Source organism: Carex rostrata, chromosome 25 (genome assembly GCF_964058835.1).
Source record: "Carex rostrata chromosome 25, lpCarRost1.2, whole genome shotgun sequence".
Classification (NCBI taxonomy): Eukaryota; Viridiplantae; Streptophyta; class Magnoliopsida; order Poales; family Cyperaceae; genus Carex; species Carex rostrata.
Genome location: NC_135942.1, coordinates 2,173,086 through 2,197,500, shown reverse-complemented (window position 1 = coordinate 2,197,500; position 24,415 = coordinate 2,173,086). Strand labels below are relative to the sequence as shown.

The window sequence follows — 24,415 nt, the reverse complement described above, 5'->3', positions numbered from 1 at the left end:
CCAATTGTGCTCCATTTATCTGATGATGGCAAGAGCTGGAGGCAATCTGCATCACCGAGTCTTCCCATCCCCATTGCCTCCATATCAAATAGTTGCTGTTGTTATGTTTATCTTTGTATTAGGATAGTTTGAGGGGGTTATTTGTAAGAGTGTTTGTAAGGCTCTATATAAGCCTAACCCTTGATTAATAAAGATAATCCTCCTTTTTTACACAAAACTAGTTGGTATCAGAGCCACTTTTCAGATCTAGGGTTTTGCGTCAAAAACCGTGCAACAGCAGCCACCTTCCGCCAGCACAGCCAGCACCTCCGCCAGCACCACCGGACCTCCGCCAGCTCCGCCAGGGGGTCCGCCAGCCCTCCAGGGGCTCCGCCAGCCCTCTGCCAGCTCCGCCAGGGGCTCCGCCAGCTCCGCCAGGGGGCTGCCGGCTCTGCCAGGGGTCCGCCGGGTTGCCAGGTGCTCCGCCGGCCCTGCTGGTGCTCCGCCAGGGGTGCTGGAGCTCCGCCAGCCGCTGTTTGTGAGTCGTTTTGGCTGTTTTATCTTGGTAACAGATCTGATCTGATCTCCGTTTGGCTGTTTTTGGTGACAGATCTGATCTGATCTGATCTCTTCTTCTTCTTTTCTCTCTTGATTTGATCTATCCTCTTCTCTTTTCTCTCTATTTCTCTTGTTGATTGTTGTTTGGCCGGCGTGGGGGGGTTTATACCCCACGATACCCGAGAGACGGGTATTAATCGGGTTGTTTGAAACTCGAATCTTGATGTTTTGAGATCAAGATCGGGTTAAAAGGAAAGGGAAGGGGTTCGAGGTAATGATTTTCTAGATCTTACGGGTTCGAGATTGTGTCTTGGGGAAGAAGGAGGATTTGACTCAATCTTGTGTGTAGATCAGAGTCAGATCAATGGCAGGTGAGGGTTCGAAGATGGGTTTAGCAATGAAAGAGGCCTTGGAGAAGCTGAATGGTGATGAGATCGCAATGTTGATGCGAGCATTTAGCTTTGCCTCTAGTGACACTGCACCGAAACCAACCCCAGCACCTGCACCAGCACCAAGGGTGGAGCTTCCCTCGATTGATGTGAAACTCGATGGTCCAGGTTCGTATCTGAGCTGGTCACGTCGGGTGCGGTACACTCTAGTTGGGAGGAAACTAGAGGGGTACTTGACTGGAGCGATTGCTGAGCCAGCTGAGGGTACTCCAGCGAGGGATGAGTGGAGGTCCACTCACATGTTGGTGTACATCTGGCTCTTAAACTCGATGACTCGAGAGATCGCGGCCAATGTTGATGGCATGGAGGATGTGAAGTGTGTCTGGGAAAAATTGAGGAAGACGTATGATGGTGTGGGGAACAACCTGAGGGTTTATCAGATAAAGGGGGAGATTGCTGCTTGCGTACAGGGGGAGAGGACTGTGCAGCAGTATGCCATAGAGCTGGAGCGCTTATGGCTGGATCATGACTACTGCACGAGGACGTTGTGTTGTCCTGATCCTGCGTGCAGGAAGACTGAGGCTTGCATGCAGGATAGGACCATGGGGTTCCTTAGAGGTCTGGCCCCAGCCTTCGAGCAGAGGACTGCGATGTTACTTGCTCAGCCGAAGATTCCCTCGCTGGAGGAGGCAGTCTCGGCCATGATACAGGAGGAGACCCGGATCGGGCTCCAGACCGGGGCAGGGGGACTTCCAGGGGTGAAGTCAGCTCTAGCCGTCTCCAACTCAGGTGGTACCAGGTCTAGAGGTGAGACCCGGGAGTGCTACAACTGTGGAGAGATAGGCCACCTGAAGTCGGCTTGCACTAAGCCACCAAAGGGGAGGAACTCTGGTGGACGTGGTCAGTCTGGGGAGCGCGGTCGTGGTCGTGGCCGCAGAGGAGGTGGAAGAGGGGGCTACCGGGCAAACCTGATGGTAGCAGGAGAAGAGGATGAAGGGGGTGCGCAGGATGAGGAGCTCTCTGCGGAGGATCAGGAGCTCTTGAGAGCCTACTCCCAGTTACTTAGGAGGAAGGGAAAAGGTGCGGCAGAGGATGCATCTACCTCGGGTAACATTGCCACTTATGCTCATTCAGTTGCAGGTACTAGTGACACCCATGCTCTTGCCTCTATATCCACCGTTAGTTCACCATGGATTATTGATTCTGGTGCTTCCAGACATGTGACGGGTACTGTTGGGGAGTTTTCTTCTTATACTCACCTGGCAGTCCCTGAGAGTGTTCAGACAGCCGATGGTACGGCCCAGCCCGTAGTGGGTAAGGGTACCGTGCGATGTACCGACTCCTTGACTTTGTCCAATGTTTTACATGCTCCATCTTTTCCAGTAAATCTCTTATCCATTAGTGCTATTATCCTCCAACTGAAATGTGTTGTTTCTTTTGATATTCCCAAGGTGATCTTCCAGGAGAAGGGAACGGGCAAGAGGCTTGGGACTGGCACATGGCGTAACGGATTGTGGTTCCTTGAGAGAGAAGGGATGGACTCAGCCCTCGCATCTGTGGTGGAGAGATCTGGAGGAGTGAGGAGTAGTGTGGAAGACTTGTTGTTGCTCTACCATAGGCGGATGGGTCATTCTTCTTTTAGTCTTTTGAGTCGTTTGTATCCAGCTATGTTTGAAAAAGCTAATAAAGAGAGACTTGTTTGTGATGCTTGTGAGCTTGGCAAGCACACCAGGAGTTCGTATGTTAGTACAGGTAGTAGGAGCACCTGTAGTTTTGATTTGATACATTCTGATGTGTGGGGACCTTGTTCCACAACTTCTGTTAATGGTTTTCGATATTTTGTGTCTTTCATTGATTGCTTTTCTCGTACTACTTGGCTTTATTTGATGAAAAACAAGAATGATGTGCTTGCTTGTTTTAAAGATTTCCACAAAGGGGCTCAGACTCAATATGGGGCAATAGTGAAGGTATTGAGGTCTGACAATGGGACAGAGTACACGAACAATGCGTTCAGAGAATACTTATCCTCCCAGGGAATCCAGCATCAGACCACGTGCCCATACACACCAGAGCAGAATGGAGTGGCAGAAAGAAAGAACAGGCATCTCCTTGAGGTAGCGAGAAGCATGATGATCTCAATGAATGTACCAAAGTACTTGTGGGGACAGGCAGTCCTGACAGCTGCGAGACTGATCAATAGGATGCCGTCACGTGTGTTGGAGTGGAAGTCCCCGGTTGAGTTATTGAAAGGTGAGATTAGTGATAGTCTCCCCTTGAAGGTATTTGGTTGTGTGTGTTTCGTGCAGAACAACAGACCAAATGTGGGAAAACTGGATCCGCGAGCGGTCAAATGTATCTTTGTGGGGTACTCGGCCACTCAAAAAGGCTACACATGCTGGAGTCCCGTGGAGAGGAGGTTGTTTGTTAGTATGGATGTCACATTTCGAGAGCATGAGCCATACTACTCCTCTCAGGTTACATCACCTTTTGGAGACTCGCTCGATACTGGAGGTATGAGGCGAGAGGGGGAGAGTAGCAGTGGTAGTGAGAGGAGGATGGTGGGCGTGAGCGATGTCCCTTGCGCGCCAACAGTTGAGGAGTCGACTGTTGTGGAATCGGCTGTGGTGCCGGAACGAGGCGGGGATGATCCCGATAATGGTGGCACTCAAGCTCAAGGGGAGCTGCGAGTGTACACGAGGAGAAGGAGGCAGGTTGAGGATACCGCGCCTACAGTGCCGCTTGTGCCAAGTCCCTTGTCCCTTCCTACCCCGACTTCTGAGACACCATCCACTGACTCAGAGCACACAGGTGATATGATTCCTCTCTCTACTCCTCCCACTCCCATGTCGGTAAGGAGGACTTCTCGCCTCAATGCGGGAGTTCCCCCTGATCGATACGGTTTCCCACATGATATTGCCCAGTTTGTTTCTTACTCTCACATCTCACCTGCACATGGAGCATTCATTGCATCTCTGGACATTGTCTCTATTCCTAAGTGTTGGCAGGTTGCTAAGGAGGATCCAAAGTGGAAAGCCGCCATGCTTGAGGAACTTGAGGCTCTCGCAAAGAACAAAACCTGGACGCTTGTGCCATTACCACCAGGAAAGAAGGCGGTTGGATGCAAGTGGGTTTTCACTGTGAAGCAAAGCCCAGAGGGTCGGGTTGAGCGTTACAAGGCCCGGTTGGTGGCAAAGGGGTACAGTCAGACATACGGTATTGACTATGATGAGACTTTTGCACCCGTGGCGAAGATGAGTACAGTGCGGACACTTGTTTCCTTAGCAGCGAATGGGGGTTGGAAGTTACATCAGCTTGATGTGAAGAATGCCTTCCTTCACGGCGAGTTGTTGGAGGAGGTGTACATGGAGGTCCCACAGGGTTTTGGCACGAAACAAACGGAGGGTAAGGTGTGCAGACTCAAGAAATCTCTTTATGGGCTGAAGCAGTCCCCTCGAGCCTGGTTTGACAGGTTTAGGAGGGCTATGGTAGGCATGGGGTATCAGCAGACCAATGCAGACCATACAGTGTTCTTTAGGCGACATGGAGTTCACATTACGATGCTGGCAGTGTATGTGGACGACATGATTATCACTGGTGATGATGAGGGTGAGATTGCATCACTGAAGAAGAGGTTGAGTAAGGAGTTTGAAGTGAAAGACTTGGGGCAACTCAGATACTTCCTTGGGATTGAGATAGCTCGTGGTGCAGAGGGGATTGTTTTGTCTCAAAGGAAGTATGTGCTGGATTTGCTCACAGAGACAGGTATGCTAGGGTGCAAGCCTGCGGTGGCCCCGATCGATCAAAAGTCTAAGCTAAGTGCTGAGGCAGGAGAGCCAGTTGATAAGGAGAGGTACCAGAGGTTAGTTGGTCGATTGATCTATTTGAGCCACACTCGTCCTGACATCTCCTTTGCGGTGAGTGTGGTGAGTCGCTACATGCATGACCCTAGGGAGGGTCACATGGATGCTGTGTACCAGATCCTGAGATACCTGAAGAGTGCACCAGGCAAGGGGTTGATCTTTCGCAAGAATGGGCATTTGAATATTGAGGGATATTGTGATTCAGACTGGGCTAGTTGTGCCGATGATAGGAAGTCCACGTCTGGATATTGCATGTTTGTAGGAGGCAATCTGGTCTCCTGGAAGAGCAAGAAACAGTCGGTAGTTGCGAGGTCCACAGCCGAGGCAGAGTACAGGGCCATGGCTTTAGGTGTTGCAGAGATGATGTGGTTGAGAGCTCTGTTGGTGGAGCTCAAGATGGACCAAGGGGCACAAATGAAGCTGTGGTGCGACAATAAGTCAGCTATTAGCATTGCTAATAACCCTGTGCAGCATGACAGGACCAAGCATGTGGAGATCGACAGATTCTTCATCAAAGAAAAACTGAATAGCGGGTTACTTGAGCTGGGACATGTAGCTACTAGAGAGCAAGTGGCTGACTGTCTCACTAAAGGGCTTAGTTCGTTGGATTTGTCGAGACTATGTGACAAGATGGGCCTAGTGGATATTTTTCGTCCGTAGGCTCATCTTGAGGGGGAGTGTTGTTATGTTTATCTTTGTATTAGGATAGTTTGAGGGGGTTATTTGTAAGAGTGTTTGTAAGGCTCTATATAAGCCTAACCCTTGATTAATAAAGATAATCCTCCTTTTTTACACAAAACTAGTGTTGCTTTCTTCCCCATCGCATCCAGAGTACTCTACCTGAGACACCTTCAAAACGTAACCATTTCGCTGGTACATGGACCTTTTTCCATTCCTCTGTAGGATAGTAACACACCTGCTGAGATGAACAGCACTGTATCAGGCGAGGAGAGGAGAGGAAGAGGGTCGGATGGAGAAGAAGAGCCCGAGGACATTTTAATCATTAATTATTTGAAGTGATAAAATTAAAAATTAATGAAGTTTAGAGTGGCATTATTACCATTTCAAATTTTTGAGATGATATATTTCAAGTTTGAAAGTTTTAGAGTGGCTAATAATCAATTATCCCTTGAATATTTTATACCACAAACCATTTTACTATTCCACCAAATATTCTATCAAACAAAATTTTCACTCTTCCGAATAATTAAAGACTATTTCAGCACTATTTCCTTGATTTATTAAACAAGCTCCCAAAGAGGAAAAAAAAAAATCTTTCGTCCCATATATGGTTTGCATTTTTGTTACATCATTACAGGCGTTTTATACAAAATTTTACTCACATAACACAATATCTTAATAAATCACAATCTTTACTAAATGTATAACTACTACACAATCATCTCTGGATGCTACTTTATTATAATAGTTGAGCAAAAAAAAAAAAAAACTCTATAACAGGTCATCCAAAGGCCCTCATTTCGGTAAACAAACCAAAGAATATCAAACTAAACAAGTCATTTATTCAAGAATTATAATTCTTAAAGCCCTGGAATAGATTCGAGATTATAAGTCACAGATGTATTGTGCTCATTCTCCTTCCTTTGCTGCCGAGAGTCAGAACGGAAAGAATCAGAATTAGAAGTGGGACTTTCTACTCCAAGTGAATTCAAGTAAGCAGACGAGTTATTCCCGGTGACGGGTGGGTCTGGATTGCTAATTCTACTTGCCAGAAACCTGCGAATAAGGCCTCTGAGAAATGGGGCCATGGTGTCAGGCTCGTGTTCCAAGTAGTACATAACACCTCCCATGCATGCACAGAACAGCACCACCTGTCATAGTTTCATATATAATTTCAATAATTTGATAACCAGTAAACACTTAATTATGATGGCAAATCCTGTCTGCCTGTCTTACTGGGTGTGTCATTGTGCCAAATATTTATTTTTTTAATCTGTGTGCATGAACACACACAGAGCGACAAAAAACAGACATACATGCACAGCACGCACGTGCATGAGTGAGTGAGAGAGAGAGAGAGAGACCTCAGTATTTTTTATGTTAGGTATCAAGTGGCGCTTGTTTAAAATGTACCAAAGAGAATCAGCAGCACGAGGCAGTACATATAGCGCCAGCTCAGCCCTACGTGCTTTCTTTTCTAGAAGCACGGAGGAGGCTGCTATCGCACCTGCAAACCAATATACCAGCTTGTGGTCTCTTCTTGCCACCTTTCTATGCAAACATATTACACCCTACAAAAAAGAAATATTAACCATCAGAAGTGATAGAGACAGGAAGAACTTGATTAACAATGCATTAAATAATTGAGAAAAGTAAATTTATTATTTTGACCTGGAAGGAGGAAACAAATCCAGATAAAAAAGCAGTTGAGCGCACCGCACCAATCAGCGCACGCCAGGATGTCATTGCAGGTGATTCCAAGAACTACAATTTGTTTCACAGATAAACTACCAAATTTTATCACATAAATAAAGAAATCACTTTACATTAAGAACATTAAAGAGAAGACAAGGTATTAAATGCACAAAACTGAATACCTTGTGAAGACGTAGTACCACGAAAGGCACAAAAGTCAGAGAAAAGTAAAGTGGAAACGTTTTCCTAAAAGTTGTACAACCAGCAGAGAAATTTTTGGCAACGCAAGAAGATGTTTCTGGATGGATAACGGAGCACGGAATAATGGGCGGGTACTTATTTAGCTTTAAGGCCCCATTAACCCGCTTCTGTGAAGACAGAAAGGCAGAGAGAGAGGATATGTCAACTGGCCCTCCTCGGCAGCACTCCCGCACGGCCCGATATACTGGTTCTGCAACAGGCCCAGTCTTTTGGATGAAGTCTTGGTACGACTTGGGGAGGCTCTCTGGGCGCATGACAAAGGCATACATCACCTGATAAATAAGTAATGAAGGAATATTTTTATATGGTATATATAAGAGGTAATACATTTGGTGTCACGACATCCTTTTTGTGTTCTTGTGTTATAAGTGTGAAATTTTGTTACCTGTGCACAAGCCAGAGAGAAGAGCAAAGAATCACCATGCCTCCAATAGTTATCCCATTTATCCCATAACTGAAACCTATTCTTTGACTTGGCTGAGTTATATGCACACTGAAACCATACGGAGAAACATAAAAAATTTCAAAAAATTGCAATTACAAGTCCTTTAGATCAACCAAGTTTCCAACCCATGCAAAATCCTCAAACTAACAAAGTATAAATCAGCCTCAAGTTCCCAAATTTAGCACAGAAATAACAAACAACTAAATAAATAAACAACAATTAAGCCATTCTCCAATTTTTTTTTTCTAAAAATAAATAATAATTCTGACCTGACCCAATCTGACAAGAAGGTATAAAGCCAGTGTGCGCCGACGGCTCGAATCATCCAATGCCAGTACAGATAGACCCGCAATTGACCCCGCTATAATTCTGCTCCATTACCCCCTTCAATTAATTCCATCAATTTCATTGAGGCAAAATTTGCATAACTATTCTTCTAACTAAATGCGACATTTGGTGAATTTTAGCATGATAATTTTCACAGCAAGTATGTTCTTATACTGTTTAATATTTAACAAGATTAAGATTAGTGATTAAAAAGGATACTAATTGTACTTACCATGGACCAGGCAAAACAAGTATTATACCAGAAGGCTACTACTACTATTACTGGTGGAGATAGTCTCAGACTTACGCATTAAGTGGTGCTTCTTTCTTCCGGATTCTCCTTAGAAGGCATCTAAGTACATGGTAAGATCCAGTAAACCCTCCAAAAAGCAATCCAATTCGACAAGCCTCTTCTCTTACTATCAGATCTTGCTCAGATACAAGTTGCTATGAACAGAAAATAAAACAGTTACCCAAGTGCATAGTCATAATTCATTGTTTTCACATCAGTCCTGGACTGAAGTTTGATAGGACAAAAACATTACATCGAAATTCTGATTATAGCACGTAAATCTACCTTAAGATCCAGGAGAGACGAATAAGATTGGCCTCTTGCAAGCTTGAAAGCTCTTAACAAAATCCCAATTCCAACCCTAACGCCATAACTCAACAAAAAGCTCTGGCACATATTTCCCACTGCATGTGCGATGCACGACTCGTCCGGTCCATGGTGAATGCACCGTACAGCTCCGTCACCTCCAGCGCCACGGCGGTGGTTTCGGCGTTGAAGCTCTTCCATTGCCACTCGCAACCGCTCCTCCGCCTCCCTCAGCCGGCGCTCGACAGCGTCATCGCCGGACGAGGGTTCACCTGTGGCTGACGAGTCCATGGAGGGAAGGTCGAAGGCGGAGGGGGTGGAGAGGAAAGGCATGGTGGGCTGTACTGAGAGATCTCCTACACTGCACTTTTGTTTGTTCAGAAGTCTCTCTTTCTCTTCCTCGCTCGATGTGATTCAATTTTATGTCGCAAGCACCACCCAAGTCAAAATCATTTCGGTGCATATTTAGATTATAGAAACCACTTTGAGATTCGTATCAGATTAAAACGGACGATGTAAATCTCATTCTACACATCTGAACTCTAGCACGACTTCCAAAATTTGACCTTCGTCCGCAGATGTTAATTGCAAGTGGAAAAAAAAATATATTAAAAAAGAAGTCTATGAAAGAGGATGCAAAACGGCGCTTTCAATATTGTCATCTGTGCGAAGTACAGATCTGTAACTCAGCAACCAGCTGAGTGGGATGGCTAGGCTGATGGGAAGCGTATCCTTTGCGGAGTTTTTCCGTGCGGAGCTTTTAATCTGGTCCGTTCGTTTCGAATAGGACGGACCAGATCAGATCTTGCCTGAATTTAAAAAAAAAACTTTCTCAAAATTTGCGGAACTTTTAATCCGGTCTGTCCGATCCGAAACGAACGGACCAGATTAAAAGCTCCGCATGAAAAAACTCCGCAGAGGATATCATTTCTAGGCTGATGTATTGCAAAAGTACGGCGTGTCGGGAACGTGTGCCTCTGTGCATGGCTAAGAACACGGCTAACTTGTTAAGCTTGCCATGTTAAAACATGTCTTTATTGTATTCTTAACCATGTTGTGTTGGATTTTTTTTTTAAAATCGACACTGTTAAGTACATCACGTTTAGGCACGGATATGTCACAAGTACATTACAACACAACACATCTAATTTTTTAATTTTCTAAGATATTTTTTGAATTTTGTTTCAAAACACAAAAAATGCTACAAAGTATTAAAAGAAAAAACTAAAAATAATCTAATTTATTTTTCCGACTTTCTGAATATTTTTTCATATTAATTGAACATTTATACAATTTTAAAATAACAAATTATCAAAATATAAAAAATATATTTGACACGACATGTCTAAAGTACTAGTATGGTACATCAAAACATGTCGTATCAAACTGTGCCGTGTTGTGTTTATCTTTGACACTGTCAGGGGCGGATCTACTGTAGCACAGGGGGGGCAGCCGCCCCCCTGGATTTCGAGTTTTAGTGGTGATTTATTGGTACCGATCGACTTTGTCCTTCCCTGGAAATTTTTTTGCCCCCCTATGGATATTTGATTTGTAATTCGGGTTAAATTTAGTGTTAAAATCAAAATAAATTTCTTGAATTATGATTGGTAATATTAATTATAAGTTATAGAATCAGAAATTATAAGTCAGTGTATTGAAAAATATAAGTCAAAACATTATTTTTTATCGAGTACTCAATTAGTTAATGAGTTTAAATCCGATAAACTATTTAAACTCGATTCGATATTACATTGTACAACATAGCACAAGACGGTACGTCTAAATTTTTGACATATCAGCACGGCATGGTCTTGTTCCGAACACACCTAAACACGGTGCGCCAATACATGGCCCGATACAGCCGAAATACAGTTGCTAGTCAAGTGATTAACTGATTACAGTTGACTAGTGACCCATTCCATTAATTGAAATTGTAAATTTGAACCGTCTGATCTGGACAAAAGATCAAATCTGCACAGAGTTGTTTATACTTTTAACAGAGTTGTTTGATCTTCTGGGTTCTTGTCCAGTTGTCCCTTTGTCTTTTATTAAAGAGGCTTTGGGATGGTGACTCAGCCGCACCAGACGACTGGAGGGACAAATGTCCGCATGCGCAAAGAATCATTATCCCCGTACATATTGATTGTAAAATAAAAAGCTAGTTAAATTAAAAATAACTATTATTTATCTTATTAAAATATTTGAATTTGAAAATTTTTAGAAATAATCTTTTTTAATAAGATAAAAAATTTAGATTTACTATTTTACTATTCTAATTTAATGAAACACTGAATAAGTTATTCTGAATAGTTTAATTTCAAAAATAATATATTCTCAATCCAACCAGATTTACTTTTAGAAATAGACAATCTGAACATAACTTCAGCGGGTTAAAAAATATCTAGGTAGGAAAATTGTTTTGAGATTCATGCTACGTTAAAGAACGGTCCGGATTTAAGAATTATATCCTCGGGTAAATTGAGGGGGTATGGAATCTGCCAAAAGCAGCAAAGCCTCCAATTATGCATGGATCAATTAGCCCCAATCTCAATCAATTACTTGCATATTGTTGCTTGAAAGTTTCCATTTCATAATAGCTTAGTTAACGTAGAAGTTAAGCAAGGAAGGTCATGAAAAGTAGTAGCAAAACTATATAACTCGAAGTTACCGAAATAAAAATTTTATTTGTAATATTTTTTTCAAAAAAAAAAAAAACTAAAAAATCCTCTTTTATAGGAAATTTGAGTTCTACCACGGTAGCAGGACATTAGTGCGGACCCAAAGACTGAGGACAAGAGGTCGCACCAGTATTCTGTGGCCCAACCTTTTTTTTCTTCTTACCCCGATTTTAACTTTGATATATACAAAATATGCATAAATAATGTAAGGCAGTTTGGGGCCTGCAAAATTTTGATTCCTCTTAGAGGATGCAAATTCCAAGAAACAAAATGTTGTTTCTTTAAGACAAAAAAGAAAAGAAAAATGATGGGGCCGCAGAACACCGATGTGGATCCTTGTCTAGAGTCATATCAGCATGGAGCAGATCTCAGTTTTTGGGTCCGCACCGGTATTCTGCGGCCATGATAGATTTCGAATTCCTCATAAATCAGGGGTTTTGATTTATTTTTATTTTTTTTGAGAAAATGGTGGAAATAAAATTTCTGTTGAACTTATTGATGAGAAAAACAAATAGGTCAATCATATTTTTACACGATAATAATATTTTTGTAACAATAACTCAATAAGAAATGATCTGTTAAAGGTATATCTAAACATTTAAATTAACGTTGATGGTTTTATACATTAGTTGTTTTAGTATCAAACACAATTACACATCGTAGGTGTTGTATACTAACAATAAATGAGGTCGATGAAGACGATGACAATAGAATCATGAGGTGTTGAAGAATATTTTCTTCTTGAATTGAATTTTGGAAAAAAAAATTAAATATTTCCACAACGACGTGGACCCCGTGGTTGTTTTCTTTATTTTACAAAGCAACAAAAATACTTCGTATATAAATAACATGTAGCTATACGATGGATTGAACTACTCAAGGTGATGTGAATTCCCAGGTTGTAATTCACGGGGCCTTCAATATTTGTACAATTCTGATCGAACGGTCGGATCCTAACTGGAGTCCATGCACTCATGCAGTCATCTTTCAGACATAAAGCGTACAGAAAAAGGTCCCGAAGTGATAACTTCTCTGCGGTCGTGAACAAAATGGGAGGGAATATTCTCAGTCCTGCGTATTATTTATTATTATTATTTTTTTAAGGTGAAGCTGGTAGGCGTGCCGGAGCTTTAATAAAACCCGACTCGGGTATACCCGCCCGTGCCCGCCCGTACCCGCCGCCTGGGGTACCCGTGCCCGAGCTCGGGTATGGGTCGGGTACTCGGGTACACGGGTACGGGCAAAAACCGGACCGGACCCGTTTTTTTGGACCAATACCCGACCATACCCTACCCGAGTTTACCCGTACCCGACTAAACCCGTACCCGAGTACCCTAGTACCTGTACCCGTATACCCGAGTACTGTTCATCCGAATTCAAAATTCAAAAATTTTGTTTTTCCCTCCAAAAAAAAAACAGAAAAAACCAACAAAAAACCAGAAAAAAAAAACAGAGAAAAAAAACAGCAAAAAAAAAAAAAAAAACAGAAAAAAAAAACCAGAAAAAAAAAACAGCAAAAAAAAAAAAAATAAATAAAAATACCCGTATCCGTACCCGCCCTACCCGTCAAGGGTACACGGGTACGGGTATAGGACGGGTAGGGTATGGATTTTGAAAAATATACCCGAGATACCCTTACCCGTATACCCTTGTACCCGAGTATACCCGTACCCGAGATGTACCCGTACCCGTACCCGACTCGGGTATACCCGGGGTACCCGTACCCGCCCGAGTAGAAATACACTGGCGCGTGCGTCAGTGCGTGGTTTCTTTTTACAAAAACAATTGTGAGTCGCATTAACTCGAAAGAGTATTTTTATGTTAAAGTATGTCGGCCTTCTTATTTCAAATGGAGTCAATTCTATTGATTCAAGAGCTTTATTAATATTAATGTAAATTTAGTCTGTATGGCCATGTTTGGTTGTGGAGTAAGAGGTGGAGTAAACCCCTTACTCCACATTTAAGGAGCCAAACGAGGAGTAACATAGGTGGTTTAAGATGGAGTAAAATTTGAGCTAAACCGGAGTAACTTATACCATCTAAAGAGGTGGTTTAACTTACTCCACCAAACATGATTAACTTACTCCGGTTTAGTTTTGAGTAAGAAATTTAATTCGGTTTAACTTTACTCCACAACCAAACATGACATATAGTTTTTGAAACAAATTGGACGGTCTATATGCATTAACTTTAAAAAAAAAAATTGAGTTGATGCAAAGGATGTGAATTCAACAATTGTCCTCATGAGTCCAAGACACGAATCACGACAGGAAGGAAGCAGCCTTTTCAATTTAAAAAAAATAAATACAATTGTATGTTTCGATGCACTTTTCCTTTAAAAATATCCTTATAAATGTGACAATAATCACAAATTTTTTTATTTTTAGTTATTCTTATATAATCACATCACAGAAAATTCGAATATTATTTTTTTCTTTCTAAAACTCATTAGCTCACTTATTATTGTCATTATTATTTACAGATAATAATGTGATATATTTTAAATTCTTAATTTTTTGTATAATGATAAAAATAGATCAAATTTACGATTTTTTAGATATTTTTAAAGAGACTTTTAAGAACCATTTTGATCTAATAACAAAAACCAATACATTATGTATAAAAGATTGTAAATTTGAAATCCGTATAAAAATTCTTTATACATATGAAATAAAAATTAAAAAAACCAGATCTCTATTTTTCTATCTCAAACAAAACAATTAAAAAGAGCTCTTATTCTTGAATTTTTTTTATAAACCATAATTAGAAAAAAGATTTTTTATGAAACCAACATGATTATTTTTTTTTTACAAAAGCTACAAGGACCGAAATGTTATTTCGGTCCCAAATTTTTTTTTTGAACCGAAATGGCAATTCGGTCCCAGATGTTTTTATAATTTTTTAACGTATTTTTTTCTCGAAATCTGTGAAAATGAATAGGACCGAAATGTTATTTTGGTCCCCTAAAAAAAGAGAGACCGAAATAGCATTTTAATTCTTATGGTTTTGCAAAAAAATAAAAAAAACAATAAGTTAGGTTTGGTAAAATTTATTTTTTCATTTATGTTTTCTAAAAAAAAAAATTCCACTTATTCTTCGTTTATAAATTAATATTCAGATTAAACAGCTGGGCTGAGTAGAATATACCTCTCGTAGCTCGAGCGATAGAGACCACACTCACCAGTCACCACTGAAAGGCAAGATGAATCTTCGCTCTCTTCTTCTTCCTCTCCTTCTCTTCCTCTCTGGTTAGTATAAAATTCCGACACTGATTGTACTACTACCAGTCGTTATTTCCATTTTTCTTTTGGTATTTCTGCAATTATATTCGTCACTGATCGCTTGTTGCTAATTTATTTTCCGCTAAATCATAAGCTCGTAGCTGATCGCTTTGAGACATGGATCATCTTTTGAGGGGTTAATATTAGCTTGTTTAACGAGGTTTAGTGGATAATTCCTGTTAACAGTAATTGAAATCAGGAATAAAGCTATAGTAATTGTTCCTTTGTTAATTTTGATTCTGATACCGAACGACGCAATGCCTGATTTTTCTTATAGCATCTCCTGTCAGGCACTGGTAACTGCCTGTTGGTACCAGTCAGTCTATGGTTACTACTGTCACCCTCTAAGGATCCAAAAACCCTCTAATAGATTCAAAAGGTCCAGATTCAATCGAGGTTTGGAATTCATCTATGGTTTTTGGTATTTTTTTGCAAAACTTAATGTTCCTTTAAATATGTTTTTTGTGTTTTATGCAAGAAATAGTAGAAAATCTTTCTTCTTTGTCCATATCATATTGATGTCTTGATCAAGTAGCACTTGACAAATGTAGTAATAAAATTCAGAACAGATATCAAAGATAAAGAAGAATTCTGACAATTGCCAATATGGTGCATTATTTTTTATTTTTTGGTTAATGGAAGTACTTGTACTATTGGTATTAATAATTTTCTATAAAGCAAGAACAAGTACCTAACTGTAGAGCTCTTTCCATAAAATGAAAGACCCAGTAGTAATACATGACCTAATAATTATTGCGTCACGGTTGCTACTGGTCCATCCAGACATTACCAGGCTTTCTTATTTTCTGAATTATTATTTGTGTTCATATCAACAATTTTCGATTGATTAATTGGATGGCACAATTATCATTCTGATTTTGACCTTTCATATTTGTAACAATTTTATTAGTCATAAAAGGGAAGAAGGCCGACGAAGGAATATGCTCAGTCTCTGCACCGAGCTGTGACCATGACTCTAAACCCCATTATGTCAAGGTCACTAATCCAACTCTTAATCCTTCTTGTCTCCAAGGTACTAGTACAATATTTATTTTTGAACCAATTTGAAGTAAAATCAGGAAGGGTGCAAGAGTATGCATTGCAGTTTGATGCATAACATGATAAAAGTTAGTTGAACCATGCACTAATTACAATTTTATTTTCTTGTATTAAATTTGCAGATTTACCAGGTTTCACCCGTAGTGTCTTTGAGCGGGACCATGCTTTAATTACACCTGAAAGCCAAGTGTTCAGTCCTCTCCCTGATTGGTAATCTTCTCTCTCTCTCTAATTACATCTTTTATTTTTAATTTTATTTTCTAATTTCAGCATTTGAACAATATATTCTTGTGCCGGTTCAATAAAATTTGAACTATTTTCAGGATCAACACATCAGGAGCATATCTCATCACACCAGCCATAGGTGCACATTTTGTCATGTACTTGGCAAAGATGCAAGGTACCTTTTTGCCACTTTTTAATGTCATACAATTCACTAGTTTGGTACCCATTACGTATGATGTCAGACTGTACCTACAAATCTACTATCAAATAAGACCAATGGGCCTAATTGACTGTCGCTTGGGTAATCCATTCAATCAAGGCCCGACACTGCTTCAATTATCCTCAATTCTGTAACTTGACTCACTCGAGCCTCACTATATTAATGAAGCTTCTACACAAGTTCATTTACCCCAAAAGTTGGTAGTACAAAGAGAAACCAACATAAAAAAGATGGCTAAACAGTTCACATTTGCTGTCATACCTGTAACTGTGACTAAACTGATAAAAGATGGTACAAGATAAATTATTATAACTATTGCAGTTATTCTTAATCCTTTAGGCCATGTTTGGTTGTGGAGTAAGAGTTGGAGTAAACTCCTTACTCAACACTTAAGTTGTCAAACGAGGAGTAAAACATGAGTAAGATGCAGTAAGTTAAACCTCCTCTCTAGGCGAATTAACTTACTTCACACTTACTCCACATGTAGGGCCCATTGTCATAGATAGAAATTCATTTCCCAATATCTTACTTCACCAGCCGAATTAATTTAAGCCATGACTTAAGCTACCAAATGTGGTGTAAAACAGGAGTAAGATGGAGTATGAGTTTAATCCTCCTTAAATTTAAGTAGCAACCAAACATAACCTTATTTGGTTCGCATAATTTAGTTTAAGATACCAATGGGCTGCTAAGTTTCACTGATCTTTTATTTCTTGTGTACTGACTGTAGAGGACTCAAAATCTGCTCTCCCTCCGAAAGATGTTGAAAGGTGCATCCATCTTAAATTTATATCAAACTGTCAATTTTTTTTCTCTTTAAATAGCAGCCAAGATTGAATTATGAAGTCCAAACACTGAAATTTCTCTTCAACATCTGATGTTTAAACACCTGTTAAAAATTTTACCCACCTAAACTTGTTGCTGGAACTGGTATAGTTTGGTTGCGCACAAATAGAAAGTGTTTTGCACCTGTACTTAGCAATACATAATAATACTTCTAATGTTGGAGATTTTACTAGTTTTCCGTGAATACTGTAACAAACTAAATTAAATAAGTTTTGTTATTCTGATGTGTACTGACATTTATCAGAAAACCTCTTTCAGGTTTGTTTTTGTGGTTCAGGGCAGTGTTGCGTTGGAAGCTGGGGCCCTTCATAAGCTAAAAGTAAGGCTTTTCTCTCATTATATTACTTCTTTTATCTAACCTATTTATTTATTATAAAATAAAAAAAATTACTCCAAAAAATACATATAACAGAAACCAAAAACTTATATGAAAGTCATTTAATTTTACCAATACATTGCTAGTCCGGCATTATTCCTTGGCTAAGGGCTTTATGGCGATCCTTACCTTTTATTTTTCTGTTTTTCAGGTGGATTCATATGCATATTTGCCACCTAATACAGAGCATTCAATGAAGTGTGACGAATTGGCAACTATTGTTATTTTTGAGCGAAGGTAGTACTCTTTTATTCTATTGGTTATTGCTTATTTTCATCAAGGCTTTCACTAAAACTATGATGCCAATTAAGAAGAATTGAGGCTTTCAAAAGACAAAAAGGGAAAAAACAGACCCCAATTATCATAACTAAAGTTGTCATGTATGGCAAAAAATTTCACCTGTAATAATCATAGAATTTTCTTGTACATATAGATATGCTCAGATTGGAACAAATGTGCCGGAGCTGAGAATAGGTTCAACTGATGAGCATCCTCTCCTAGAAACTCCTGGAGAGGTTGGTATAATGTTATCTTGATTTTTAATTCTTTAAGAACAATTACTCAAAATACATCCCAGTTTCACTTGTACAATTGAATTTATAATTTCATCAGAGAGTATGGAGGGAAGGATCGAGTAGATTCATAATAGGCCAAAAGAATTAATAATTCTATGCTTTTGCCTAATTCTCATGTTTCTCTTGCTATGTTTAGATATTTGAACTGCGCAAGCTGTTACCTACCTCCGTCCCTTATGATTTCAACATTCATGTAAGATTCTCATTATCACACGTGAATATTCTATTGAACTATTGATATATCTGCATGGACCTTTATTTTAAAAGTTTGGCACTACAAATAATGTGATAAAATGATGGTTATCCCTTATTTTCGCATCCTCATTTTCAGATTATGGATTTCAGTCCAGGAGAATATCTCAATGTGAAGGTTTGTCAAACTCATACATACATCTGTTATTTTATTAATATTATATATGCTAGCATTTTCTGGTACTAATTTCATTTCCGATTTTAATATCTTGTTTTCTTTTTTGACATAGGAGGTGCATTACAATCAGCATGGTTTACTTCTGCTAGAGGGCCAGGGGATTTATCGGTTGGGTGATAAATGGTACTTTTGTTTTCCATATATTGTTACACTATTAGCTTCTACAATATATGGTCATAAAATTTATTATTTAAGCTTGTTGAAAAATCTCCTTTTTGCTTTTTTGTTCCTATCTTTTTCTTACAGGTATCCTGTCCAAGCTGGTGATGTCATTTGGATGGCGCCATTTGTTCCTCAGTGGTATGATTTTATGTTAAATTTTGGTGTTTGGATTTGATTTGAGACTAGTTATACCAGAGACATAAAAGATTCAACTTTATTAAAACCAAATAAATAAAAGTAGTCTGTGCATATGAATATTGGTTTTGCAGCAGATGATCCATATTTTGTACAAAATGAGATAAATTACATTATATTTATGTGTTACCAAATCAACCACAAGTGTCATAAATCTGACATGTTACTGTCTCAGGTACTGTGCTCTGGGGAAAAATAGGAGCAGGTACTTGCTCTACAAGGACGTAAATCGGAATCCCTTGTGAGTGCAGATGAGCACGGATTTGAATTCAACAGTATTTGGCGATAATTTGTCGGCTTCATTGTTTAACAAGATTTGTGGTGTATAGCTGATTAATAATGATGCATTGAGCCTCAATGAGACTAAATACTCAATTGACATTTATCTTTGCAATTTTGTTTTTAGCTTGTCCTCAAAAGTCTAAATTGTTGACAAAATCTTAATTAAGCAAACTTTTCCTTAAACACAGGGAAAGCTTCCGACTGTGCTTCCTTTGAGTCAGGACATAAAACTGCTCATTTACCAGTTTAAAATGAAAAACAAAAAACACAAACTCACCTACGTAAATCAGGGGTAAAGATAGCAGTTTTGGCTTCATACAGCATATGAATCATATGCAACGTTGTTGTTGTTTTGATTCTATAATCTGTGTACTGCATGAAGCAAAAAACTGCTTTGTTAAAATCTTTACCCGTAAAATCTGGGGCTGGAGGAGCTTCAGAGGAAGAGGGGACAAGGGATCCGGCATGCCCATCCTTAAATTTACGCATGAAGATAGATAGATAGCTAGCTAGAGAGAGGGAGCGGTCTTACAAAATGTCGACCTTTTAAGAAAATGAAAATTCCCTAGGTCAATAAAAACACAATGTCATGTGCTTATTTTATTCTATTTTATTCTTTTTCTTTTTTACTCGTAGAGAGATACACGGGCGAGGAGAAAGCCACACAAAAATATATCCAGTCAGAGTCAAATTTGAAAACTATGGTTTTTTCTCCAGAACGTGGCTTTCACTAGATAAAATTAACATTCAAAGTTTGGAATAACAAAATACCGTTACTAGCATGAAAAAAATGCAAAATAAAGATTGCTTTAACAAATAAGTACGGGGGGAATTTTTTTTTAAAAGAAGTTGCTCTCAAATTTTGCAAATGTCATATGATTTTTTGCCTACTTTACAAACAATGCTGCTGAACTTGCATTTAAAGTTATATCCCTGTGATGAGCCTGTACTATTGCGAGATCTATCAATTTGCACAACTGCTTGCATCAAATTGTTTCTGATATCACCAGGTCCCCACAGCAGTGAAATATGAGGCCTCGGATCCTTACATGACCACGAAAAACAAGAAAGTTCGCAAATAAGTCCAAAATTAATAAGATTACACTTCTACAAAATATCTTATAATAGCAACCTAAAGCTTTTTGGGCTTATTTGTGCTTTTCAACCCGAGACCTGGTTGATAAGACTGAAATTTGATCATTCAAAATTGATAAAGCCCTATCATTTTTTCTTCCAAGTGAAATAGTCGGCCCAAACAAAGAGAGCTCGCTCGGAGTAGGAATTCATGTTTATGCATGCTGTCCAAGTTACAAAACAATAAAAAAAAATGAGCCTATGGTACTATGCATAGCACAGATTGGCCCGTGCTATGGATCAATATCTTGTTTTCAAAGTTCAAACAGTCAATCTGAACCGTTCAACATAATCTCCATATGAAAATTTACTTGCATACTATATTTTATATTTTTTAAAAAAAATTCACTATTTTTTTAGATAGGTAGAAAGTTGGTATTTTCGAATGGTCTAAAATCTTTAGATAAAGTGATTTTCCACATATCTAAAAAGATAGTAAAAATTCTAAAAAATGTAAAATTTGATCTACAAGTAATTTTCATGTGCAGATCATGTTGAATAGTTCAGATCTACTATTTAGACTTTAAAAATGGAGATATTGATCCATAGTACAGACCAATATGCGCCATGCATAGTACCATATAGCCTCACTCAATAAAAATAAAAGGAAAGAAAGGTTACCTTATAAAACTCCGGGAGGCCGTGCAATCTGTAAACCTCATCTACAACATTGATCTGCTGTGTAATCTGAGCGCGAGAAAAGGAAAAACAAACAAAAATGAGATACAGTCCAACTTAAATTAACCAAGACAACAAAACTAACAGGGGAAATAAGTTGAACAATATCTATGATACCTCTTGTAGGCCTGTACCAGTGATCTCCAATGAAAGAAATGACCGTGTGGAATCATCATTAACAAAAACTTCCCACTTGTCGAATTCTATCCAGTACCTACTCTCCAAACCATGTAGAAGAACTCATTATGCCACAGTTATATTATGTGGACACATCCTCTCTTTTTTTCCAGGTTGGGGCCATTGACCAAGGATTAATTTGGCAATCTTGATGATGGTAAAAAATAACTTCTGATTTTGAAATCTCACATTAGGAGTAGGATCTATAATATATTCATATCATACACATAAAAGTGATGAACTTTGATGCAACTTTTACCATCCATAAAACACCTTGAAGTTTGATACAACATTTGATGGAATATTAAATGAAACTCACATTGCATGAAATTTGATACATAACAAATCTATATGGCCAACAATGTCTCTAAACTTCTTTCTATTATTGAAAATATTGTCAAGATTCAATGAATCCCATCCCTCTTTCTTCTTAAGAACATAAATTACCATTACCAGTAGCAAAGTCAAGGTCACTGACCTTAGAGAGGTCATACCATGTTGACACAAAATATCTATTCCTATTTTACATGACAGGTATTCCTTTGGGGTGAGATAGTGAATTAAAGAAATCAAACATCTAAGATAAAAAAAATATCCCAATCATATTAAATGGTAATGTTTCCTTACTGTCTCTGAGAATGGAGTTTGGTACGAAGCATGGCCACAATAGAGTCAATCTGATCTACTTGAATCCCAACAGTTCTTCCCAGACTAATATGGAACTCTCTAGAAAGAAGCACCTTCTCGAGTTTACAATCGTCTTTGCACAGTTCATTTAGTGCGAAGTCGGTATCAACAGCATATAGGCTTGGTACTACAGAAGAAACTTTTTTAATGGTTTGTACCATCAGTCTCCTTGCAGTAGCTGGTATATAAACTGAGCCAGGAAAATTAAAAACAGAAAAAATAAATAAATTAGCATGTACTGTAGACTTGTTACACTCATGGTGACAAGATACCCAAATTATACCCGAATTATACCCGTTTAATTCTTTTTTGGGGTGATGCCGAACCGAACACCGAATTATTCGGTTGACTGAACTTTGACCGAATTAAACCCGAATAATTCCCGAATTTTACGAACTTTTCCCGAATTTTACGAATTATTCATGAATTATTCACGAATTTTTCCTGAATTTTTCCAAGAACAATTATTTTTTTGGTTTTTTATTTTTTTGCTCCCTTGCAGGACTGAGATTTCTAATCCAGATAATTCCGAATCATTCCCGAATTGTACCTGAATTATACCCGAATCACGAATTTTTGATCTCGCCGAACCGAACCCGAATAATTCATTTGTCACTATACTTACACTTGCTGTGCAAATTATAATAGGCTTTGTCAATCCAACTCGATTTTGCCCAAATTTACTGAGTTTTACAATTATGCTTTTGATAACTCAAAGAAAGGTTCAATAGTGAAATGAAATTCCCTTTAATGGGGGATGCAAGGAGAAACTTTCACCTCCTCTACTCTCCAAACAAGCAATCCTCCAAAATGGGCTATAAATAGGGGGGTAAACAGATCGGATATTATCTGATTTCGTCCGGATCCGAATCCGGAAAATTACTTAAAATATTAGATCTGTATCCGTATCCGTATCCGAAAAATTATAACGGATAAGGATACGGTAAGATTTTTAACTATCCGTATTCGACCGTTTACACCCCTAAACCACAGCAAATGTACTCTATGTTCTTAAATTGATTTATTAAATTGCATATTCATACCAATAATTTATTAAATTGCATATACATATATATTTTGATGAACAATATAACACTATAACATGATTAGCGACTAATATTTTGATAATATGATATATGGTTTGTAACCAACAAACTTATTATGAAAAATATTAGATCTATTTATGAATGAAAAAATTATATTTAGATGTCATTCTTTACTAGAATGTACATTAGTAATTTATTTTTAATTATCTAAATTATATTCATATCCTATCCGTATCCGTCCGATATTATCCGTAGCGTTTAATATCCGATCCGTATCCATATCCGAGACTATCCGTATTCGTATTCTTATCCGAAATATTATAACATATAAGGATACGGTTTGACCACTATCCGATCAATATCTGACCGTTTACACTCCTAGCTGTAAAGGACGTAAATTAGATTTACAAGAGGTGAAGTGGGAATGAGAGGGTACAAATTGATTGTTACATGCACCACAGAATTTAAAGGGGGAAGGAGACAATTTCACCTCTACTCCAAACAAACAAAATTTGTCTCCTTCAAAATGGGGGGGTAGAGGAGGTAAATTAGATTTAATGAAATTTTCCATCTCCTTCCATTTTCTCCCTTACCTTCCCCTCCCCCTTCAATTTTTTTTTTTGTAATTCCTTAATTGAACTTCGTCCTTATAATTTTGCTTGGCTTATCCTCAAAATAGTATACATTGTTAACAAAAGTCTTAATTAAGCAAACAATTTCTCAACCAAGGCTGCATCAATTAAAGTACCTGGAATGTAGATATGAAGCGCATAAATTCCTTCTACATGTGGGAAGCTTCTAGCACGGTTCCCTTGAGTCAGAGACGAGTAATCTAAAAACACATAACACTAAAGAAACCTACTCAGTAACCATTTAGCAATTTTAAATGAAGTGTGAAAAGCACAAACTTGCCTATGTAATTCGGGGGCTGGAGAAGATCCAGAGGGGGAGGGGGCAGGAGATCCGACGCCTCGGTCTTCACCGCTCGTTTGGAATCTTCGCCGTTGGAGCGGATCGGAGATGTCGAAGGAGAGCCGTCGGATTCGTCTGAGTCGGAACCATACGACGCTCTTAGAGCCTCCATTTCTTCGAACCAGCGATGCCCGGTTTACGCGCGAAGAGAGCGAGAGAGAGCAGTACACTGTACACAGCAAGAGCACCAAAAAGAAACTATTTTGAGTGGATTGTTGCTGAACCGAGGTGAATTCAGATACAGTGCAACACCCGACCGTGTAGAATGAGATCTGAGTCGTCCAGATCCGGTTAAATCTGGAACGAATCTCAAAACTAATCCCAGCATCAAATTGTTTTTGGTCCGAATTATTTAATCAGTACATCTATACCACTATACCACGGTTGTGGTATAAAACGAAATTGATAATATTTATTAAAAAAAATTTTTGAGTAGATTTTACTAGAGGTCACTATTAAGGAGTTAGGCTACTATGACATTGGTGTTATTTGAAATTAAATAACACCAACTTTTAAACCCTTAGATCTGCCTTGAGATTCGTAATATCCGCTTTTACTGTTCAAGCACTTTATTTTGTAAGAATCTCAAGGCAGATCTA

General features: G+C 38.8%; 3 protein-coding genes across 3 annotated transcripts; 1 reads left to right on the top strand and 2 right to left on the bottom strand.

The window, feature by feature from the left end:
* Positions 1–6,142: 6,142 nt before the first annotated feature.
* LOC144543620 (Mitochondrial import inner membrane translocase subunit Tim17/Tim22/Tim23 family protein) lies at positions 6,143–9,232 on the bottom strand. Its single transcript, XM_078291949.1, has 8 exons — positions 8,773–9,232; positions 8,503–8,642; positions 8,138–8,237; positions 7,809–7,916; positions 7,345–7,695; positions 7,139–7,231; positions 6,832–7,038; positions 6,143–6,618 (listed from the first exon to the last, which is right to left on the bottom strand). Exons 1-8 carry the CDS (start codon positions 9,124–9,126, stop codon positions 6,328–6,330), a joined length of 1,644 nt encoding a protein of 547 aa, XP_078148075.1. The 5' UTR covers positions 9,127–9,232; the 3' UTR covers positions 6,143–6,327.
* Positions 9,233–14,570: 5,338 nt separating this feature from the next.
* Positions 14,571–19,278, top strand: UGLYAH (ureidoglycine aminohydrolase). Its single transcript, XM_078292111.1, has 13 exons — positions 14,571–14,719; positions 15,663–15,785; positions 15,934–16,021; positions 16,135–16,211; positions 16,987–17,026; positions 17,361–17,421; positions 17,630–17,715; positions 17,912–17,993; positions 18,190–18,246; positions 18,385–18,423; positions 18,536–18,606; positions 18,730–18,783; positions 19,016–19,278. The coding sequence occupies exons 1-13, from the start codon at positions 14,674–14,676 to the stop codon at positions 19,083–19,085; spliced, it is 894 nt and encodes a 297-aa protein (XP_078148237.1). The 5' UTR covers positions 14,571–14,673; the 3' UTR covers positions 19,086–19,278.
* A 633-nt stretch (positions 19,279–19,911) lies between these two features.
* LOC144543734 (U6 snRNA phosphodiesterase-like protein) lies at positions 19,912–24,002 on the bottom strand. Its single transcript, XM_078292110.1, has 6 exons — positions 23,757–24,002; positions 23,593–23,676; positions 21,739–21,988; positions 21,052–21,148; positions 20,878–20,943; positions 19,912–20,166 (listed from the first exon to the last, which is right to left on the bottom strand). The coding sequence occupies exons 1-6, from the start codon at positions 23,926–23,928 to the stop codon at positions 19,978–19,980; spliced, it is 858 nt and encodes a 285-aa protein (XP_078148236.1). The 5' UTR covers positions 23,929–24,002; the 3' UTR covers positions 19,912–19,977.
* Positions 24,003–24,415: the final 413 nt, after the last annotated feature.